The sequence below is a fragment of the Oxyura jamaicensis genome, chromosome 5 (assembly GCF_011077185.1).
Source record: "Oxyura jamaicensis isolate SHBP4307 breed ruddy duck chromosome 5, BPBGC_Ojam_1.0, whole genome shotgun sequence".
Classification (NCBI taxonomy): Eukaryota; Metazoa; Chordata; class Aves; order Anseriformes; family Anatidae; genus Oxyura; species Oxyura jamaicensis.
The window spans coordinates 58914433-58938338 of NC_048897.1; the positions used below are offsets into that span (position 1 = coordinate 58914433).

The 23906-nt window shown below is 37.5% G+C and overlaps 1 protein-coding gene and 1 long non-coding RNA gene across 3 annotated transcripts in view; both read right to left on the minus strand.

The window, feature by feature from the left end:
* Positions 1 to 4530, minus strand: part of LOC118168624 — a 52475-nt gene extending 47945 nt beyond the window's left edge. The window contains exon 1 of the long non-coding RNA XR_004751692.1: positions 4380 to 4530. This is a non-coding gene — a long non-coding RNA (uncharacterized LOC118168624). The remainder of the gene's footprint in view (positions 1 to 4379) is intronic.
* A 3992-nt stretch (positions 4531 to 8522) lies between these two features.
* Positions 8523 to 23906, minus strand: part of OTOG (otogelin) — a 107372-nt gene continuing 91988 nt past the window's right edge. For both annotated transcript variants that reach the window (XM_035328323.1, XM_035328322.1), the window contains exons 45-56: positions 23712 to 23816; positions 23247 to 23357; positions 22590 to 22691; positions 22053 to 22151; positions 21366 to 21406; positions 20365 to 20440; positions 19235 to 19413; positions 18275 to 18379; positions 17730 to 17849; positions 16100 to 16145; positions 11338 to 11417; positions 8523 to 10090 (exon numbers count right to left, since the gene is read on the minus strand). In XM_035328323.1, coding sequence (XP_035184214.1) covers positions 9890 to 10090; positions 11338 to 11417; positions 16100 to 16145; positions 17730 to 17849; positions 18275 to 18379; positions 19235 to 19413; positions 20365 to 20440; positions 21366 to 21406; positions 22053 to 22151; positions 22590 to 22691; positions 23247 to 23357; positions 23712 to 23816 — 1265 coding nt within the window. In that variant the 3' untranslated portion in view covers positions 8523 to 9889. The remainder of the gene's footprint in view (positions 10091 to 11337; positions 11418 to 16099; positions 16146 to 17729; positions 17850 to 18274; positions 18380 to 19234; positions 19414 to 20364; positions 20441 to 21365; positions 21407 to 22052; positions 22152 to 22589; positions 22692 to 23246; positions 23358 to 23711; positions 23817 to 23906) is intronic.

Below are 23906 nucleotides of genomic sequence, written 5' to 3' on the forward strand. Positions count from 1 at the left end.
TGGATGATGGAAAAAACGAAGGCATAGAGGACAAAGAAGGAGAGGGGCAGAAGCAGAGAAAGCTAGTGGAGGAAAGCTGCTGTGATTACCTGGGGGCTTTTTCATTATTGTCGGTACTGCAGAAGCTTTCAGACTACCCACGAAGGAGACTGGCACATTGGGGCACCACAGACCAAAAAGAAAATTAATGATATCCCTTCCACCTTGTCTGTGTTTGTCTAGCCTCTGCTGACAGCGGGGGTCCAGCCGCCTGGAGATGTGGTGCATGGCTTCAGTGGATCTGCACACCGGCACAGCCTGGCTCCATTTCCCAGCCAGTCCCCAGCCACCTCTCATTCAAATTATTCAGATGAGATTTGATTTGAATTCCACATCCTATAAACACTTCTTAAGACATTCTGGATGAGCATTTTCTTTCACAGAGACCAGCAGTATCTTATTTTAAAGAACATGTTGCAAAAATCACCTACTTCGGGCTTCAAATGACACTGTAACAACAACAGGCCCAGTGAGCAGTGAGCAGGTCACACAGTTCAGTGAGAAAGCATTCAACTCACTGAAATTTCCAGCTGATTACAAATACCCAGGTCAGAATCAGTTGGGTCAGAAAAGAGGGAAATGAGTACATCCAACTTTCACAGGAGATCAGGGATGCTGCTAACAAGCAGGTGGAAAACATTCCTGTGGTGCTACTACTCATGTTTATTTGAAGAATCTTAGAACAACAACAACAAAAATAAGAGGTTAATAATTTTTTTTTGTCTGGGCCAGGTGGACTGAACTAGAATATGGAAGTAATGAAGTGGCAAACATTTCATCAAGAAAAAGACAAACACCAGAAAGGCTGGGAGAAACTCAGGGTAAAAATAAGTACAATCTATTCTGTTCAATTCCACATCAGTAGATTTTATTTTAAAATATTACTATTCAAGTCGGGAATTTTTCTTTGTTTCACTAAAGCCAAATATGAAGAGAAATGCATCTGTAAGAAACATACGGCCTTAAAAAAAATACAAAAGGGAATGGTGCCAGCTCAGAGAAAATGACATTACTGGATCGCTCCCTGTTACAAGGAAAAGGGGAGATTTCTTGCTAAGCTGCAAATCTTACCTTGTAAGTGACCAGATGCCACTAGGCTGGCAAAGATGACATGGAATTGTTAAGGCTGAATTGCAATCTAAGGTAACTCTGAACAAATACTTCAATTCTGTTTTAAATAGTTCAGTTATTATTGGAGTTAATGGTTTCATGATCACTTGGGAATAAGCCCTTTGCAATGAAGTCTAAGGTTAAAAAAAATCCTCTTGTGGAAATAAACACACCGTTTCACCAGCCATTTCTGCCAAGCAATACTCTAAGTTTTTCCAATGTTATTGACAGCATAACCAACAAGAATGCATTTTTCATTGGATTTTGGCTCTCCAAGAGTAATGTGACATGTTCCAATGCCCTAACACACCACATCTCCCTTGGGACCCAATACTGGGCAGCAAAGGAGGAACATCAGAGGAGCACATCCGGACCTGACACCTCTGCATTAGCTCCAGGGTGGCCAAAACAGAGCAGGAAAATGGGTGCAGATCAGAAGTGTTGTGTCTGACCTGGGACAACACAATGAAGCTTGGTATATAGTCAAATATTCAAGCTCCACAAAGGTATGCCCTGGGTGCAACATGGTCATCCAGCCTTTTTGCTTTCCAGCATGCATTACCTACCAACAGCACGGCTTCCACTTAAGGTAAAAGAAAGCAATAATGGAGTTTGCCACCAATTATTCAGTCATGCATGAAGCAGAGCATCTGAAAAAAAGTTGCTGTGTTCTGGAAACACACTGCCTTACTTGATATTGCTGTATAAGCAAACTATTTTGTTTTAAAAGCCATGGTAAATTTATGAATGAAACTGTGCAAGAGGGATTTAATAAGAGATCCATAGCAAGTGTTCAGTGGTCTGGACATTGCCTGCCACCAGGGTAGCATGAAATCATTTGATAATTAGGCCACGGCTACGCAGGATTAGCATACCATAAAACTATAGGGCTGCCTTATTTTTATTTATATAACAGATGGATCTTTAAAAAGGTCGTGCATTTTTAATGAATGCAACGTCACGCCAGTGTTGACAGAAGATTTAGAAGTGCTATGGTACAGCCAAACAAAGCCTAAGGAATCTACTTTCCGTCTTTCCTGGTTCCCCCCCCCACCCCCCCCCACCCCCTACCCTTCCTTCCCATTCCTTCTCCCCTGCCAGCCATGGAGCGGAGAAGCAAATGTGAAATGGTTCTATGAGTTTAATTCGAGAGATTAGTTTAAGTTGTATTTACAGAGTATTAAACCTAGGGACATAATTCCTTTTCATGTCCATCGTAGGTAATTACAGGACTCACACTACGAAAGCTACCTGAAGGTCCCATACTCCTTGTTTAAGCCCACAACATATGGATGGGACAGTAGCAAGACTGAACATGCAATGAAGTGCTAAAACCGTATTTTGAAAGCAAAGCAGCATTTGGAGAGCTTTCCATTAAAAACAGGTTTGGGAAGTATTTCTCCCCCTTCAAAACTCAAAATCTGGTAGTGAAAGAATCAGTTTGTGATTCCTTGAGTGACATGATGTAAATCACATCCTCGAACTGTAGCCTACAACTCTATTTTGGTGGACAGCTCAAAGCTTCTCACCCAGGTTGCTATAGAGAATGAACTTTGTGGGTGCCTGCAGCCACACAGACAAGTCTCAAACCACATCCCCAAGAAAGCACAGACGCAGCCAGATTTAATTCTGGCTATTTCTGGCAGAAATAATTCAGAGCCAGAGCTCTACATCAAGAATCCCAGAGGCATTCACTGGGGGAGAACAGTAGGAGTCTCCAGCTGCTTCCTTTCTGGCTTGATCTGACCAGTTGCATCTTCTCCTGGTGGCAACAGCAAAGCACATGGACAGCAGGAACTGGACACACATGGTAAACCTACATCAATATTACAGTAAGGGCTGCAGTCAGGCCCACTGCTACCAGCAATACACATATGTTGCTTTACCTCTGTTATCAAGGGAATTTTTACCCCTCTCTCTCTGATGCTCAAACTCTCAACAGACCCTTTAGACGCTGATTCTGGCTTTCCCCTGTATAATATGTTCATGGGAATTGGACCTGCCAGTCCCCTTTGAAAAGATGAACTTCAAAAGTTTGCCTCAAAATCTCACACCTCATCTTCTTCCTTCCCCTGTTCCAAAGAGAGGGAAAAGGGATGGTGTGCCATGATCTAAAAATAGTGGTATTCCAACAAAACAAGGGAGTTGTTGGAAAGCCACCTTTTTATTTCAATTAAATAAAGTGATAAATTGCAGATGAAGCTCCAAGCCTGGAGAGGCAGACAGTATGACAGGGAGCCTGTGCCGCATGCTGCTGCACAGATGGAGTGAAGCTGAAGAGCTCCTCTAGGCTGGTGAATGTCTCCCTGTGGTTATCATAGTTGCTTTGGAACAGAATGGGAGAAGATATTCCCCATTAGAGAACACAAAAAATTCTATCTGAACCATCATGGCCATCACTTTCAAATATAAGGACAGACCACAGTGACAGTATCCAGTTAGACGTCAGAAAAGTAGTGTGGAAATTCGCCTCTCAAAGCACACTACTGTGCATATGGCAAGGCGAAAGACAGCAGGTCTACTAAGCTTCGTGATGCCCTCATCTCAAAAGATGTCTTTGTCCCCACAAACTGCCCAGTTCAATAAAATAAAAAATAAATAAAAAGTCAACATGGAGCTCAATAGGGACCTTGGTTCAGAAGAGACTGGGAGGATTAAAAGCAAGTGATTGAGAGCAGGAATGCTCATGACATTAAGCATTACTCCAGCTATTCTGCCTTTGATGTTTCATGCTTAAGATCAGACTTCTGCATTATTAATCAAAAAGAAATCTTAATAAAGTGCTTAGGCTCTGCTATAGTTTTTTCTTTTTTCTCCCCTCTTTCCAGTCTTCTACTATGCAAAGCACATTTCTGACAAATCTCACATATTCAGTTAATGAACTAACATCAGTCTTTAAAAAACCAAACACCAAAACTGATATTCCTTTCAAGCACGTAACTGAGGTCTGAATCTGCTCCTTGGCAACCATATCAATGAAATGTTCGGTAAAGGCCTGGGTATAGAAAAGCCCTCCTGCTACCTAGAACTCAATTCCAGACACCCTGAAGAGCTAGAACACAAAGGCACTTTGTAAATAGGTTTCATAACTTTATGAAAAATCACATTAGCTTAAACATACTGGAAAACACAAGTTGAGAATGCAAGATTGCAAATAATTTCTCAAGATTCAGGACAACACCTACACAACAAAAGGTCTCTAAAACAGAAGTTCTTTAAACTTCACTCACCTCAGAGATCTCTTTCAGCTAGTGTAACACCTTGTGATGGTGATAAATGCATCACATCTTCACAAACACAGCTGGACAGGTAATGAATACAGCTAGCTGTAACATCTTGAAGATTTGGCATCAATGACACCTTTCATGGATGATGTCTTTCTTCAGCAATATAGACACGGGTACAGTTTAGGTACAGCTGTCATAATAAATGTGCATAGTTAAAAACATACAGGAAAAACTACAGAAAGCACATTACATTACATTCAGATTTATGCAATTCAAGTATTATCACTCCTCATCACCCATCAGGAGGGCAGATAAGGTATGCCAATATATACTATGAGACTGACCTATGAGCCTACCGTGCCACCTTGGACCATTAAGGGTGAATTTCATTCCATCTAATTTTAATGACCTAAAAATAAGGTGCCTAACTACATCTTGCCATCCAAGTTCCCTCTACAGCAAAAAGGAAAGTTGGTACATCTGAAGGATGATTCACTAAATCCATCTTAGACCCTTATTTTAGGATGGGATGAGTCACTGCCTGGAAGCACCTCTCTATTTGGTGATGGATGGAGGCTAGACAACTGAGTTAATACAGATATCTATTTTTTAAACAGCTGAACTCAGCTGACACGATCAAAGCCTCAGTCAAAAGTCTGCACAGAAAGCAGGCCTGAGGGGATGACAGTCTGTCAGGTACAATTTCTAAAGAGGTTAGATGTCTTCATCACACTGAGAGGGGATTTTTCCCCAAAATCACCATCTGCATAGCAGCTGTTACCTCATTTTAATTATTCATGGATAGCCACTTGCACTGGGGAGAGAGATGATGATGTGGGCAGAGATAAAAGTAAAGATGATTTTCTTTTGAATGTTATTAGTCTGACTTCATGGACTGCATACTTGCAAGGCCATCTGAGGAGAATCAAGTTATTTAAGTTGTGACTAACAGTTCACATTAAACTGCAGACCAGCAGATGCCAATATTCTAGGTTAATCAATTTACCAGGCAGCAGTATCACTAATTACAGAACGCATTACTCAAGAGGCTGTTACTCTGAGACCAGCTCATGTACTGATAACCCAGACAATGAGAGTTTAGATAGCACAATTGATATCATTACATTTCTTTTTAAAAGGCCTTTCTTAATGGCCAATATTCATCATACTCAAAAAGTTCCAGCTGCCAAATCATTTATATTGTCCTATGATTCATGGCTGAGTAAGCTTGCTCGAGGTAACGCACGTAAAGTGTTTTTTCAAAGGAGGTACCAATGAGCAATCAGCACCATAACAAACGAGCAATGTCTTCTTATGCAAATCGCTGATTAAATGTTAAACAGAAAGGTCTTTATTATTATGCTAGAGATCAAGAAGAAAATAAAACCAAAAAATATTGCTGCCAACTTTTATACCCCGCCCCTTCCAGAAAAAGAGTCCACTGCCTACCTTTTTGTTTGTGTCCCTTGTTCAGGACAAGCAACTTTCCAGCACACCCAGCTGTATCTGTCAGAAGCCAAAAAACTGTTAAGAAATCGTTTGTTTAGATCGATCACCTGAACTTCATTTATGAGTTAAAGCTAAATTAAGCTGACTCTAGAAATCCATTTCTGCAGATAGCCTTAAAAATCAAAGCTCTACAAGGTAAGCAGAGGACACTAGGGGCTGGCAACTGTCCTCCCCTAGCAGCTACCACAGCTCCAGACTTACAGAAGCAAGTAAGCCTGCTCTCCCACCAAGACTAACCCCTCCTAGAAGATTTAAGAGCCTAAGAAGCTACACCAACATAAGAAGCTACGCCAACAAGCTAGTAAAATTAAAGTTCTAAAAGCAGACTTCACAACACCAACTGCATTTTCATTTACTTACTGCTTTCACCTCTTGAAGTTGGCTTTTACAGCATGTAACCTTCTCAGATCTTTCTCCCAGTCCCAACAGGAGGGACCAACCCTGAGGAAAGCCCTTTAAACCCCACCAGAGCCTCCTAAGGCTACACTCCTGATCTCCCCAGCTTTACAGCCCCCCTGGCCCCACATCAACAGTCCACTCGTTCGCTTCCAAAAATAGGGTTAGCTCAAGCTAGTAACCCCCACACAGCACCCTCTATCCTTCTCTTGATCACAACACAGCACCCACCACCTCCACCCTTTTTGTGGCATCAGAAACAGGTTTCAGCTAGTGCAGATCAGCATTCTGGGAAGAGGCAGGCCCTTCCAGGCCACAGCCATCAGTGCCTACCTCTCTGAAAGGTGGCAAGTCTATTGCAGCAGCACAAAGATGTAATCCTGCTTTATCCTGCTATTTGTGAGGGGGCAAACTCCTCACAGCAGCGTGCTCCGCTTGAGCCTTTGTCCTCATTGCTATCCCAGTAGTCACCCAGCTGAGGTGGCTCACTAAACTACCTAGTATCTGCCGGATAGACACCCGGGAGATTATTATTTTCTTTTTCTTTTTGAAGCCCAGTGCCCCTCTCTGCAGAATCACTTGGTGCCAACGCACAGTGCTGCTCCCTCCCAGGCGCAAGGCAAGGCTATAGCCAAGGCGGAAAGAGCCCTGTGGGTGGAAAGCCCAGCGGCAGGCACGGCTAACCTGGAAAGCACAGGCACTGCTTTCCTGGAGCCGTCCAACAGCTCAGAGGGTGCAGGCACACCTCCTGGTGAAACCTTCCTCAAGTCCACTGCCAGCAGGGCTGTGCAGGCCTGGCCACAGCTGAGGCAGCCCAAGCCTTTTAAAGCCAAGCTTGCTTTTTATTTATTTATTTATTTTATTTTATTTTTTCGTTCAGATCCCTAAGGAGACACTGTTCCACAAAATATTACAGGGCGTTTTTGCTGAATTCACTGGAGGACCCAGTTACGGTTTCATCTCTGAATAGCATGCAGCACCCCCCCTGTAACACAAACAACTCTAACAATGCAGTATTTTAACTTTTTTTTTGTGTGTGCCAAATGCAGGATTAACTTTCATCACTGTGAGAATTTATGTAGAGGCTTCAGTATTTTATTACAGTCAAGTGCTTCCTTGCCTTTAAGAGTAATATAGCCAAGACTAATACCATGATGGTTCAATGTATTTATCCTGAAGAGCAAAATTTCAGTGCTATGTATCTTTTGTATTTCACCTACATAACCAAACAGAAGGGAATTGACTTGTAAGAAAGAAAACTAAAGTTGTTCTAAGACTCGGATTTTGGTGCAAGCCAAGTACCTCCTGCAGGGAAAGTCAGATGAAATCCACAGCAAGTTACGGTCTCCTTGGCTTCTGAAGATGTGGAAGTGCAAATAAGGCCAAATCCTTCTCCAGCTGAGTTGCTTTGTGCAGAGAGTAAGGTAAATACACGAGAAGGGCTTGGATTGCTTTGAACTAACCACAGACAGACAGGCTAAGCATCTGTGAAGGAATTCAACACCCATCAGGGGATAAAAGTGGCTTCCTCTGTCATAGGCAGTCTGGATCTTTCCTCCTGTTTCTCTCGGCATAAGCCTAATGTTTACAAAACCAGAAGCAGGGACTTAACACAATGTTTATTATTTTACTCCTGAAGTAGAAGCATATCAGTGTTTGATTATAGTTACTGGATATGCCATACTCTTCTTCCTGTTCTCGCTGCATGATAGAAATCAGTATTAACTTGCTCTTAAAACCACGAGTTGAAAGTCTGGAACTCAAATGGCTTTTGAAGTAACTGCCTTGTGCTGCTGGAAGCAACGAGCATTTTCACATTAGCATGAGTGGCAAGAGCAGGGAACATGGCCTCAGCTGGGAGTAGCATAGCTGTGCTAATTCCTGTCTTGTTCAGTCCCTTACCATGGTGGCTGGCACTTTACACTGAAAACTATCTTGCCTGAAAGCAAAAGAAACAGCTTTCTATTAATTCCTCCCCTCTTGGATGACAGCTGCCAGCTGGTATAAAGGGCAGCTGAAGTTCACCTTTGCAAATACAAAAGCTTGCATTTTAGGCACTATAAGACTTAGCTCAGCCCAATGTCTGGTAAATAGCACTTTTTTTCTGCTCCTCAGTTTGTAGTTTTCTGAAGCATATGCACTGCTGAAAAAGAAATTAGTACACAGCATGCCTGGAATCACATGACAGTAAGCTGCTTCAACAATGACAGCAAAATTAATTGTAACAAAATAAGACTCCCCGGTGTTTATTAGGTATTGTAAGAATGCAATGTACAGTAAACAAAGTTAGTATCAAAACTGTTCATGGCTGATTTTAACAACACATTTTTCTTTGGATTAACTGCACACTTTCAAACAAGTCATGCCAAGAACTATTTTTATATTTTAGGGCCTTAAGCATATATCACCGCTATCTTCAGTTTTGATCTACAGAATTAAAATGACTGAATTTTCGCTGCATCTTGGCATTAATGAGAAAAGAAAAGGACAGCAACATTAGTTTAGAGGAGAAAAACTATTAGTTCATTACAAGAAAACGTTAATTAAGTTCATAAACAAAATTGCTTTTGAAATTCCAAACCTTACAATTGTACATTATGTCAAGTGTTTGATATTGACAAAAGTTACATTCTCTTATATGGATGACGAAGATTTTCAACTTACATTTTTCTTTAGACAGATTCATGATCCTGGTTTTGTTTTTCTCCTAATGAATTTTCACATCTTTAGTATGAGTGTAAAACAAGGTTCATTCTGCTAAAGAAACAGTTTAAATATGGTTCATTTCATAAGATGACAGTGTTCAGTTAAAGTATTATCTATGTAAAGGAGTGTAAAGTGGTTTTCGTTTGTTAGATCACTGTCAGTTCATTGTCAGTTCATTACATACCAGTTAGCAGAAAGGAAAAGTTGCTACTAATGACTAACCTAAAGCAGTCTATCTGTCCCACACATTGCGTGTTGGCCATAATGCTTTTCAATACAATATAAAATACACTACAAAAGCTGAAATTATTACCAGGGAATATTACATACAGCCATTAGTATTGACAATGTTTCCCTGATTAAAAAGAAAAAAAAAAATAAATCTGTAACTTAATTTCCCATTCATATTCAGCTTTGCTATAGGAAGATGATTTAAACTGAAAATTCTCACATTGTCCAAGCATTTTTTCTTAATAGACACTGAATGTATTTGCACAATTACAATACATTCAAAATAATAGACAGCTGCCAGATACACCTGTGTATCAATGATTTAAAGCAGGAATGGGTGCCTGACAAAGACAGAGAACAATGAGATGGTGTGCTTTCTCTTGTGGTGTGTCAAACATAAATCACGTTTTAAGCTGATACACATCACAAAAAGTCTTAAAACAATCCCTGTGAAATAAACAGGAAGACAAACCACAATAAAAACAATAATGCAAAGCCATTCTTTAGAAATTTAGGAAAGCCCAAAATATGTTTGTTTGTTTATCTTTTAACATTAAGCTATTAAAATTCAGTGGGTTGGATGTTTTATTTTGTTACAGATAAAGTATTCAAATTATCTTATGCTGGGAACAGCAGAGCTTGCAGTTTCCTTTCCTTGTATTTATTCATTCTTAAGACCACTGGCAAGAACAGTCTGTAGGCTCTTGGATAGTATAGCTGACCCAGGTTGAATTACTGGTGCAATACAACTGCACAGTTCGTCTCTGTAGTCCGAGCTCCCTGCAGCATTTGCAGAATCTTGCGTATGTGTTGATGTTGTAGTTATAAATGCTTGCAGATGGGCACTTTCCATCACAAGAAACAATGTTCACCTGGTAACAAATATGAAGAGTAACCAGCAAATTTAAGCAATTACGAAAGAAAGTTAGGAGAGTCTAAAGAAATTAGGCACCCAAATCTAACTGCAAAGCAATTTAAAATGTGGGGATATTTATTCTAGCCCCTTACAAAATTCCACTACGTTTGAATAATAAACACTGAAATATGTTACCTAGATAGGCGTCAATTGTTATCTTACTGAGCTTAATGATAACTTTTCCTTTTCTCTTCAATAACACAGCAGGTTTTCACTATTAATGGACACACAGAAACAATTTCGGGTTTGAATTTTCAAGTATTCATAACAACCTTGACTTGAACATAACACTGAGTGTTCCAACAATAACTCTCTACATTAATTTCAATGGTACACTAATGCAGTGCTACCATACTGGCAACAATAATATATTACTGGAAGAAAATAAAGAAACAATCCTTTGGAAAGCCAAGGATTGTTATTATTCATTATACACAAAAACTAATACAGACTGTAACAGAAACAGGCACAGAAACTGTCAGGTTTTGCATTGTTTGATGCATTTCTTATTGCTGAAACTAAATTTTCTGGCTGTGCAACAGTTCACCCTACAAAATGTACTCAGTGTCATTTTGCAGGTTACAGCTGTTTCCCTATACTCTTCTATTACAGCTTTTTCAGGTGCTCTTAGACATCTCACACCAGACATCTGCACTGTTCTTGCTGCTCACACTGTCTTACTGCCCAGCAGGACATTGTTGGCGTCTTCCTACCGTAAATCATTCAGCAGACATACAGATAGTGTCTCATTCTTCTTACACATTTCAACATTATCATGCTGCTGCCTAAAGGCAAATTTCTGGACCCACCATTGTTTTCTTGTTGGCAATTTAATAGTTTCCCTACACAGACGGAAAATTAAACACATCTACTGTAGTTTTGGCTGCAGTGTATCGTTGGCAAGTGTCTGTCATATCAAAGTTAATTTGGATATAATAATTGCACTGTAGGGTGAACTAAGAGCTGGGATTTGCACTAAAGTAACATGAGCTTAAATGCACTCAAAAGCAGGAGTCACATCCTCATCTATCTTATTATTTGAAAAGATGATTGCTGAGAATATAGGGAAACATTTAAACAGTTCTATGAAGCACAGAGACTTCCATCTCTGGAAGAAAAAGAGATGCAGACAATACTGTGGAATTTTTGTTCTCTTATTTTTTTTCTGTCTATTAAAATAAATTGTGATAATTGATTACTTACTGGCGTGTTACTCCTGCAGTCATTCTTGCGAATAGTCATCCGAACAGTCACCTTTTTACAGAATTTTCCATCTTCCTTGCCTGCAAAATGGGCATTGATTGAAAAATATCAGTTCAAAACTCTAAACATTTCAGAGGTAAGAACATTCCTGAATGTTTTATGGGGTCAAGAGGCAAAGAAGAATACACCCAATACCATCAATAAATACACAAATCTTCGACAAAGTGACATTTGCTATAGGATCCATTTAAGTGAAAACATTCTTTTAAAACACTCTATTTCATGCATTAAAGTATCTGTCTCCTTATATCTCCAATAACAATTCTAAAAGGTTCATTCTTCATTCAGAAGCCTTTTAGGAGTAAGCCCCCTCTACCTTTCATAAAATTTTGTAAAACTGATCAACCACTTTGGTGAGACAGCTTGTTAAAAATGCATAAAATATATTTTCTATTAAATAACTGAATTCCAGTTGTATAGATACTTTTAAAAATGAGCACAACACCAGGATCTATAGAAAACTAGATGGGGGGGGGGGAAGGGGAGAGGACACAACAATGACGACTTTGTATTTCTGTACAGCTTTATTCGATAAGAAAAAGAACACAAGTAAGCAATATAAAATGTTTTATTTACATTTTGATTACCATTATGCACACATTTTTTTCTCATAAAAGTATGTACATAGTATCTGGATGAAATAAAAATGATAAAAAATAATTCATTAAATAAAGCAGTTAAGGTTGATTTAAGGAGAAAATCCTGGGCATTTTGATGAAAAGCAACAAGGGTCAGTCTAAAGTTCAGTTGTTAGAGGTCAGAAAGCACAGTATCTTCTTAAGATGATCGTCTGTATGCTGAAGAAAACACATCACATTGAAGACCTGTAAGAAAACCAAACCATTCATTCTATTATAACTGCTTCCACAGTTTCATGGATTTTACACGCTATGATGCAGTCCCACATGACTCTCCACTTACAGAACTTACAGAACTGCATTTCCTTTCAGCCAAGAAATCCAAAGATGTCTACAAAAGGTGAATAATGTTAGCTCCTAAAAAGGACAATGAAAGACTTACTGGTTTGACTAATATCTAACACTGAACTGTGACAGAGGGTTTATTGCATCTTAATGCTCAATATCCAGTTCCCTGTTTTAATTGCTGTTGAACTTCCCTAAAATAAGTTTTTGTTTGTTTGTTTGTTTGTTTTTTTGTTTATTTGTTTGTTTAATAACATAGAGTCTGCTACAGATGCTGGCATAGCAGAAGTTTCTAGAATATGAAAGAAAGGACAGCCATGAATCTGCTTGGAAGCAAATAAAATCTACAGTCAGAAATGGCTGGCTATTGCTTAACTATTATTGGATTATGTTTGCTTAGGGAAAAAATAAATTGAGAAAAGAAGAAAAAATTGCTTTTGAAAATAAAAATACTCACCATTGTTTCATGTTTCTCAGTCTTATTCACGTCCTTTCTTCTTTTACATTAAACACGATGCGTAAGATGGGGAATTCAGTGCAACTGTGGCTATGACGTCATCTGGGCTACAGTGAAGGTACATCACACCTCATAAAGAAATAAATGTATGAAGTATTTCCATGTATGTACTTTAATGTCCAGTGGCTTTTAATGAGCTCTACAACATGGTGTTCTTTGTCCTGAACAGCCTTACAAAGCATGGGAGCATCTTGTATTGGCCACGTTATAATGAGATCCTTGTGTTTTTTGTGTCGACTCACAACACCCCTGTCACTTGAAGTGATGTCAGTATGAAGGAGCAATCTAGACTTCAGAGTAGCATTCCTAGAGTCAGGAGTGAAATTTAACGAAGGATGCATCACTCAGCAATGTACAACATTACAGTAAACATTATTTCTCTTACAGAAACATGGAGAGGTGTTTTCACAAAATAAATGCCAAAACAACTGCATTCATACCATGTTACAACTGCAAAAGTTACCATGCTTGATTAAAAAGAACAAAGAAAATCTCAAATTTTCATGGGGTCAACACAGGCTTGCTATTTTCAGTCTACTGTCCTAACTATGGCAGGGAAGGGAAAGAGCTACTTCTACTGAATATGCCACTGGAAGCAAAACTATAAGATACAGCATTTGCAAATGCGCTATTTATTAAATAAGCTGCAACAAGCAAAGCTATTAGTATCTACGTTCTACAGCATTGCAAACATCATGGAATTAGCTTACATTTGTAAAACACAGCAATTTTACACATGCAGCAAGCTAAAGACTACGCAGGTGCTTACTACCAACAGTATATTGTTGGCTAACAACAATGCACTGCCCACGCAGTGCAAAATGAAAACCAAAACCAAACCACAAAGTGAGTCATTCTGAACCATGAGCAAGTTGTACTACACTGCAGCTTTTGGCAGAACTGGACAACATAAAGCCTGATGCTCCTATCAGGGAGTACATTGTTGAAAATCAACAATGATGCTGTTTGGGTTGATCCTACTTATTTACAGAAAATGTACCTGTGTTACAGCTAGCATAGGCTGTAGGAGTGACTGGGCTAACAAGGAATGGGAGGAACATTGACACTGAAGAACCTGGTAAGAATATTACATATTGAACAGTGTGTTACACAGTATTCCCTATCACTATGAAACATTTTGGAGCTATTGGATTTCAATGTACTTGAGAAATTAATTCAACCAAAAAGAGTCTGTATTACTTGCATTGCATAATGTCAAAACCAGGAAGAATTCAAACATACTGCTTAGGATGCTACATTAGACTGTGGGCCAATTATTTTTAGTCATTGTATAATTGGTTCAATCACAGATGCCTTCAGAAAAGTTATTTCTAACACTGGTATAACTAAGACAATCTGGTACCCTAAATTCAAGGTGTTCTTTTGGTCTGAAAGAAATAAATAGTATAATATTTTTCTCTGAGCAGTGCAGGTAAAAACTCTCTGGATTTCCAAGGAACTCCTGGGGCTTACACAGAGGACTTCATTTTAAAAATTAAAGCAAAGAATCATAACTGTTTCTAATGATAAAGTGAAAAAGAAAAGTTCAAAAGAAAATGACATGCTGATATCTGTTCTCGTAAATGCCTCATACAAATTAAAATTGACTGATAGCTCTCATGCCAGATTTGTTCTGAGTCAGACTGAACTAGATGATTCACTGACCGTGCCATCTATAAAGACCTGTGAAATCAACATGAGAGTACTTGTAAATGCAAATTGCAGAAGTCACTGGGTATTTTTAAGTGTTTAATTGTATTCTGTGGTGCATGTCTTACGTTAATAATTTTATTTTGTCTTAAATAATTAAGAGTGTGATTATGATCTTTCTCTAAATACAGAAGCAGTATCTTCTGCCTTGCTGAAGAGGAGCTTAATAGATGTCAAACCATCTTAATAAAAATTTGTTCAGAAACTGGCTTTTATGGCTGCTAAGGCATTGAATAATAATGTCAGATAATCTCAAAAACTAATCTCAAAGAGCCAATGCAGAATCGCCTACAGAACTAGCAACAAGTGCTTATAACACAGGTCCATTAGAGTGAAAAAATCATGAAGATATTACCATTCCCTCGCAGTGACAGGGAGCAGAAGAAAAAAAATAAAAAATTAAAAAGAAAGAAAGAAAAAAAAAATAGATCTTCCACAGTTTCAAGAACCTTTGTACTAAAATGTGCAATAAGTAATGCATAAAAGAATACAAGTTACATTCAGGCTGGCAATTTATATCCCACTGCAGTAACTCTACAGATGATACCATATCTGATAGTCATGATTGTTCAAGTGCCATCCCACCCATCAGGAAATACCTGCACCTTTCTCCTGCTCTCTTCCCTACATATATCTTCTACTATCTATAGCTTTTAGCTCACTGCTGCACCCACTTATGCAAAGATGGTGACATTTTTTGCACCTTTTTGTCTTAGATAATACGATACTGCCCAGTAAATTCTCCTTTTCAATTGCTTGTAACTTTCTCAACTTCAGGTATCTGAGCATAAATTTTTTAGGTTAGGTGTCTGCCTCAGGCTAAGTTCTTCACTGAATCAGCCAAAATGTTTCAGCTAAGTACCAGGATCTTAAGAAAAAAAAATGTACTTAGCTCATGATTTATATTAAGAATTAGCATATTTAGAACATATTCTGTGAAGAATTCTTTTAATTTTTTTCGAGAGTACCTTTACTAGCTCTCATAAATGTCAAAACACATCTTGGTAATCAAGTAAAAGTGGATTTTTTCTTTATAAGTTATTTTAAAAGAAGTTTCCTGAAAGCTTTTTAACTATGTTTATAAACAGAACCCAAGATAATAACAATTAGTTAAGTATTCGTGGCATTAACTTACAAACTGCATAGATCAATCTCCATTTTTATCAAAGATATGAATGTAACTGAAGCACGTTTTAAGGCACTGTCCAAAACACAGTAGCTTTTACTATATTAAATACAGTAATTAATATTTTGAGGAGACTTACATGAGAACTACACCATTCTTAAGGTAGCAATGTTAGTGACTTTGACAGCCACAATCTGTATCAGTGTAGTAAAATCATCAACGTTAAATCACTTTTTTCTGGTTTAACTCCATTAGCTTCACTAGTATTCACATATGTGAGCCTGAAAAGAACATGTCCTTTGAGATCAGCGAGATCAGAATCAAGCTTCCATGCGGTAAAGCACCAATCTTATTTCTAAGGTAAAAACCAATCCGACAGACCTGTTTTGATGAGTGGAAGCTTGTGAATTTCATTTCATCACTTACATGTCTTACAGCATCCTTCCAGGAATGGTACAACATAGCCTCCAACCTGACCAAGATACAAATAAAAAAAAAAAAAAGAGGAACAAACATTTTTTTTTTTTTTTTTTTTTTCCAAAATACTCATTCCTACAGTCCTGCACTATTAGAAAAATCTTCCAGATAAAGCTCTGTAATTTATGGTTACATCTTTATAACTTTATCCAGGCAAATGCAACACACCAGTGCATTGATGAAGGTTTACATGTAAATGAAGTAACGTGCCAGTTTTAAACACAAATCAGTTATTAAGTAGCTGTCACTGAATACCACCATACATCACTAGCTAACAAAATGCCAAATTTGGAAAGGGAATTGCTTAGTTAAGTTTGACACCATGGAGCAAAAGTTTGACACCACTTAGAGCAAAACCTTGACTTCTTGCAGAAGCTATATCAGCAATCACAAAAAAAAACTGATTCTGAATTCTAAACAGAAGTCTCATCTAAATGAGAGGCCATTCTCTTCTCATTGTGGAGTGTCATGGCTGTCTTCTATGCTGTAGCATTAAGCACTTGCCAGAGTACTGCAGGAAGAATAGCACTAGTCTTTGTAAAACTCTCTCTTCAATTACATTAGAGTCTGATTGTTGATGTCCACCTCAGTATCTCAAGCCATGATGATCACTTTGCTTTAACTCTTCACCATGTCTTTTCTATGCAGAATAAAGAATAATCGCGTATAGTGCCTCAAAGGACAGCTTTTTTATTATTATTATTTATTTATTTATTGGATATGTATCTACCATATTGCAACGAAGACGGAACAAACTTTACTGAGCTACTGGGTCCCAGCAGCACATGTTACTGGATTCTGGGACAGGAACAAACGTGAGAAACTTTATGAGAAGACAGCAGAAAATTTTCTTTTTTTTTTTTAAATTTGCCTAGAACAGAAAAAAAGCATTTAAGCCAGCTGCGTGACTGAGACTCTCTGAAGAACCAATGCATTTTTATTAGTGAGGAAGAACTACAGCTAACTAGTTAATTTAGAACTGTTCCCTGCTTGTGTACAGATGTTCATTAAGGAAAGTATCCCCCGCCTGCATGAAAACGTAGAACTAGACAGAAGAATATGAGATATTCTTCCTGCATACATTCGCTGGTACTTAGTCTAACCTCATTTTATAAATTCAAAGCAACAGAACCTTTGCTTTTCCTGCAAAACTAGTCCACAAAGCCTTATGTCTCACTGTTGAAAAGATTTTTCTGATGTTTGGACAATATTTCATTTTCTTCAATGTTTTCAGCCATCATGATAAATCAAATTGCCATACACAGAAGTCAGTTATAAAGATGTTATTCAACCCAGAAAATCTTCCAAGTTCGGACAGCTGCTTAAGGAACTATCTCGATATTACAAGCGTCCAGGAAAAGAGAAAATATTTTCTGAGAAGTGGCCTCTCCATCAGTGTAACTGGGCAGTCTGGTGGCACACTATACATGTATAGGTAGAGGTTATCATCTTCAAAGATCAGGCACTGCAAGAATTACTAATTTCTTCTTCTTGAGGTCAGAAAGTATTTGGTCAATGTTAATCTTTTCATGCAATCATAAATCACGGGTGGAATGTAAACAACGTATTAAGCACTGACCTTCACACATTCAGATTCGTTAAAGGGTGGGCAGCCAACTGAAGATGCAACTAGAACTGGTTCTATTGCTGTGTTAATGCATTCATATCTGATGCAGTTTGAAATCCAGACAGTACCAGGCTGTTAAGAATTGTAAAACAGAATCTTTACACAGTAACTCAGGAAAAACAACGCTACAGTTATTTATTATACAATTCCATTGAATGCAATCTTGTCTGTAAAACCTAGAGCAAAACATGATTTAGATGCACCTTGAAGTTCTGTTTAAGTACAAAGCTTAAAGTCCACTAAATCACGTAAACAGATTATAAAAAAGTCAGGTTTACTATTATTCTCTAGTATATCAGAATCCTTTAATCCTCACAGACAGCTATTTGATTGACTCTCCAAAAAACAATGTTGTATAAATGCAGAACTATTCCTAGTATTTGGCCAAATAAAGCTCTTACTTGAACAATTTATACAGCAATGTATGCAGTGTGTTACATTATTTTTTTTTATTCTGTCAAAATATTCAGAAGTGAAGAAGACATTTACAAATTTACCTTAAAATTGGCAACTGTCCCATTGTTGAAAGTGTGGAGACATGACACGTTCTTACAGCTACCACAGCAAGTTGTTAAATCTTTTGGAGGTTGATAGACTTGGTTCTGCCAAAATCAAATATATTAATCCTTGTATGACACCATTGTGCAACTTGACATTTTATTAGTGTAATGGGAAGATTTTTATTTATTTATTTATTTATTGTGGGGGTGGTATCTGATTTTAGGGACAGTTTTTAAGTAACTTTCAAAAACACGCAGCTTGCATTTATGTCCTCTGTATGTTCAGGAACCTTTTATAAAATACCTTTGATCTTGATTGAAGTAAATGGGAAGGAAGCTCCAACTCAGAGAATGAACTGGTCTTTCTATCATTTTCAAATGTTAGCCTGACAGGTTACATCAACAACCACTGAAATTTTGACTTTTTACACATCAGACAACACATACATAATTTAGAAAGTAAACCATATCATATTCCTATGATTATGTATCATATTTTCTAGAAAGACACAATTTTCTTAATTAATCTGTTTTCTCTTCCCAGTTCTTATTGACCTCTTATTGAGTCTACCAAGTCTGGCACTTGTGCCAGTTTACAGCACAATGCAGCTAAAGCTACAGATGCAAAGTGGCAGTATGCTATTGGTCCTTTAAGGATTAGCACTGTACTCTGTATGGGATCCTGCTGAGCACTGGGCCCCTTCAGTAGATGGTTCAAATCCATGAGATGGTTCTGCAACTTTTATGAGATGGTACCACAAATTTTTAGGGAGAATAGATCACACAATGAAATACTTATGAATTTAGGACTTTACGAAGAGAGGTAGCACATCATTAGAGGGGGGTCTTATAGTTCCTTTTTCTATCTTGTTCCCATGACTATAGTATACTAAAGAAAAAAAATGTAATCAAGATTAACGATCACAATATAAATGTCTAAAATCCTGAATTTCTTACAGCTTTGCACTTGACAGCACATGCTACTGATGATGTGTTTATCTGGTAGTATTTAGTAGAAGGATCAATCACATTTGTACAAGAAGAAATATGGCAAATGCCATCTGGACTGTGTTCCACAATTTTCTGTCCAGGTAGCAGCACACCTCTCTCATTACTCAGGCAAACTTTGTCTCTCACTACAAGAAAAAAGAACAACACACACAAAAATAAACAGCTCACTCAGGACAATTAGCTTGGTATCAAAACATTTTTAAAATGTTTCAAACAGTAAAATGGGAATGGAAAAAGCTAACTCTTCAAGAAACATGGGTCGGATTTTTAAATGTAAACTGTTAATAATAATTAACTAATGCTTCATTATAACTGTCAAATCACTTCAAAGATAACCATGGATGATAAAATCTAAGTAAATAAAATTCTATCAGCTGTACCACAAAAATGACAGTGCATACTTCAGCTGATTTAAATTATACTTTAGGATAAGAAGTGTGCCTGAGAATGGCTATTGCTCCCCATCAGTTTGTGAGGGAGCAGAGGATAAATAGCTCAGAAGTAAATACCTTTGTTGTAGATATCTATGCAAAGACAATCCCAACTCTATTGGCCAACTGAGTGGCCTCCAAGAGTTATTTTTTCCTGAGTTTTCTCAGACACTACTGGGCATGTTCCACGATGAATTCTGCATGGTGCTCAGTATTACCTCCTGGATCATGTAAAACACGTAAGCGTATCTACCAGCTCCTGAGTAGTCTCATAATGGGTCAGTGGGACTATTCCTGGACATCAAGTATGGGTTTTAGTTTCTTGCTGGAGTCTTCCTTCCAACTCATTAAGGCTTAAGCTGTTTAGTCAACACCAACCAACTTTTCCTAAACTCTGTCTTCTATTTCCCTGCACAGACTTCCTGTTGTAGGAAATAACAGAATCCAAGGACAAGCTATAATCAACCAAATATTTAGAGAGCAGTCCTGTTCTCCTGTCTTTTCATATGCTATCTGTGAATTATGTAAATCAAATATTTGTTCTCATGTACCACGTTCAAAGCTCAAATGTACAATTTATAGTTAATTATAATTACCTTGCACTTAAAAGAGTGTTTCTTTGAATCAAATTGTTTTCAGACTTACCACATTTGTATTTAACACAGTTACAGATATTTTCTGTACTGTTCTGAAACTGTTCATCTATCTGAAGTTTCTGCCCCTATGGGTATAAAACCAGAAAAAAAAAAAAAAAAAAAAAAAAAAAAGAGAGAAGTAAAATGACAGTGTTATATTGATCTTTTTGTAAACACCTTTTCTCCAGGATTCGAGTAACAGTATCTCTTGCCCCTAGAAGTCTACTTTGGTTTCTACTTTGATCATCCACAGCGACATTAATTTTAGTAATGACAACAAAATGGGATTTTATTTTACACCTGAAAAGAAGCAGCAGTCATTGAGTCATTGGAGACACGAAGGACAAAGACGACTGTGGCAGGCCAACAACATGATGAACATGATGCAATGGCTTGCCTTTATACAGAACTCAATCAATCCTCAATTAAAACTGAGTACTATTTTCAGTTTACTCCTAGGGTTTCAAATTAGAATTTTTATTGATTATTCCCACTGCAGTATTATTTTCTGAATAAAATATCCAGCCCTGACCGAGAACATAACCCAGCAATGCTAATAAGCATTTTTGCAATGCAGAACAAATCACAGTGGAATACAATTTAAAAAGTTTTGCTGAGTCAATGGTCTGGGTGCATGATACAGATTAACATATGCACTATGACAAATAATATTAACTAAATACTAAGCTTTAAAGCATTTAGTTCTGACAATTGAACAAAATTCTCTCCTTGGATGCATGAAAGTAGTTCTACTCTATGAATAGTCAGGGCAGCATATGGTCATAAAAAATTAAGAAATATCAATACCATACAGTCATTCTGTTCTGCAAGACATTTAAACTTAAATGGCTTCTTAAAAACTGAAATAATTTATTGTAAAACAATTTTAAAAAAAAAAGAGAATGACATGCCATTCCATATTTTACTGATAAAACTATTAGTAAGATACTAACAAATATTTTTATTATCAAAATAATAAAAGCATAATGACAAATACAATGGATTCCATACCAGTTTGCACTGAGGTTTAGGGATTGTTTCGCATGCACATTCTAGAACAAAATACAATTACAGAAGCAATGCATTAGAAAGTTAGATGCAGTTTCTTTAACACAGAGCATCACAGAGAACAGAAGTTCCACATTTTCAAGTCATCACTGAAGAAGCCTTGCAGGTAGGTATTTGAAATACACCAGCCTGGGGAGTCCAGAATTGGTTTCAAATCCACCCTGAAAACTAATACCAGCTTCTGTGACCACCTTTACATATCAGAACAATTTACAGCATTTCATCATCTGCAGTCTATCTGAACATGTTGAAAAAAATACGATTTTTCTAGACTCTAGCTATTTTGAAGCAATGATAATCATAATAATCAACATAAAGAAATGGAAAATTGTGTTTAAGGCATCATAGAGAGACGTATGATATACTACCACCTTTGTAAACTGTCAAATTCCTGACTTGTGAACACCTCATCATTTTTTTTAAAGCCATAAATAATTTACTGTGACTTTACAATGTCTGTTCATAAGATGGTCACCCTGGTAGAGCTGGCTTGTATGCACAGCAGACGAGCATTTTGCACAACTTAAAGTCTATGACTTTATTAATTTTTAAGACTTAACCCCAGGAAGCCATAGCTCTTGTCAGTGTCTTATTTTCTAAGTCAACTAAAATAAAAAAAAGTAATTTTACCACATGTCCGAAATGGGCAGCACTTCTCTGGGCTCCATACCTCCACCAAAGACATGCCTAGCATACACCTGAATTCAGGACAACGATGTATTTCACAAACTAAAATTAAGGGAAAGAAAAACCAATAAACAGAAGGTTGTCATACTTTGTTGAGCAGTATTATGAATTAAGAGATACTAAATGGCTTATTTGTAATGAATACTTTTAGAAAACATCTTACTTGAAAAGACAGATGATGAAAATTTAACTGTTAGCCATCAGATAATAGTAGTGTGGAGTACAACTATCCTAGGCAAATATTTAAAACAGTTTTAAATCTCCCGAATTTGGGGTATGAAATTTGTCTCCATGATACATATATTCAGAAAACACTTTAGGCACGTCAAGATTTAAAAGGAAAGAGCAAACAGATTATAGTTTGCTTATGTACACAATGGAGCTGTCTCTCTAATCCACCATTTTTGGCACTGAACACCCACACTACAAAATTTGCCATGTTCTCTGTTACTTAAAATATCAAAACCAAGTCAAACTTACCACACTGGTATGTAGGGCAACATCTCTCTGTGGTGTTGTCATCCACAATAAGAACTTCTCCTTCTTGACATTTGGGTATTTGATCAGAGCAAGCCCCACATGCTGGAGAAAACAATTATTTAAATCTAAAACACAGGAAGAAATTTTACTACTGCCTAGGAAACACATACCCGTAGGTTTCTCACAGACATATGAAAGAGAGCAGAGGTACTCTGAAGCCATTCCTTTCCTACACAAGAGGCTAATATTCAGTGCAGCTTGCCTTTTATTTGTCCCTTCTATTAAATGGAATGAATGCAATAACTGTGAGTCAGATCATACCAAACAGGATTTTCTCTCAATTTCTTTTGTTATGATTTTTTTTTCTATTTTTTCTCTCCTGCGAAGTCACCCTGTTGTTTTCATGAATACTTCTTCTGCTAGGACTAGAATACCTCTGATCCACAATTAAGGGCATTTCTTGTGAGCACAGTGCCACTCTGTAACTTTTGATGGTTGTTGCCATTTCCTATGTTCTGTAAACCTAAATGCCACTTTCAAGCCTTACTATGCTCAGAGAGCTGCAGAAAGTACCAAGAACCTTAGCTGAGCAGTTATTAGCAGGCATCACTGCATATTCAAGAACACTTAAAGACTCAGCAAGCCAGGATTCCATACCACATATATAGGATATGCAGCAGGTACTCTCCACCCGAGCAGCAATTAATGTTTGATCCTCTTGACACCTTGGCATCTGCTCCATTGGTTCACATTTTGCTGGATCACATTCTGAAACAAGCACAACAGATGATTTCTTTATGTAAAGTACACCATTCCTCTTTAGCTATGTATGTAAGAAATGACAACGTAGAGCAGAAAAATACTACAAGACCATTTAGAAATCCTTTTACTTTGTATCACAAAGTGATACACACATCCTTGCTTGAACATTAAACAAAAGACTCATTTATGTCTGCACCACCTGAGGCGCAGTCCAACCCTGAGCTTTTAGATGAAAGAAAATTTTGTAAATTGACATATTAACAATGATGTCTATGCTAACTTTCTTTTGCTAAAAAGTTGAGCTATTAGTTTACTGTCTTTTACACACTGAACTTTGTTACCTTTTCAAAAGAAACCTACCGCAAACGTAGTTGGGACAACAGGATTCTTCACTATAATAAGTGACCAGCTTTTCCAAGCCATTACATTCTGGGATTAGGGGTTCACAAAGGCTCTGATTACAAACTATTTCATAAAGGGAAAGAAAAAAAAAAGACATTCTAAACTACTTTTTGCATTTGTAAGTTGAGTAGTGTAAAGCACTACTTGCAGTTT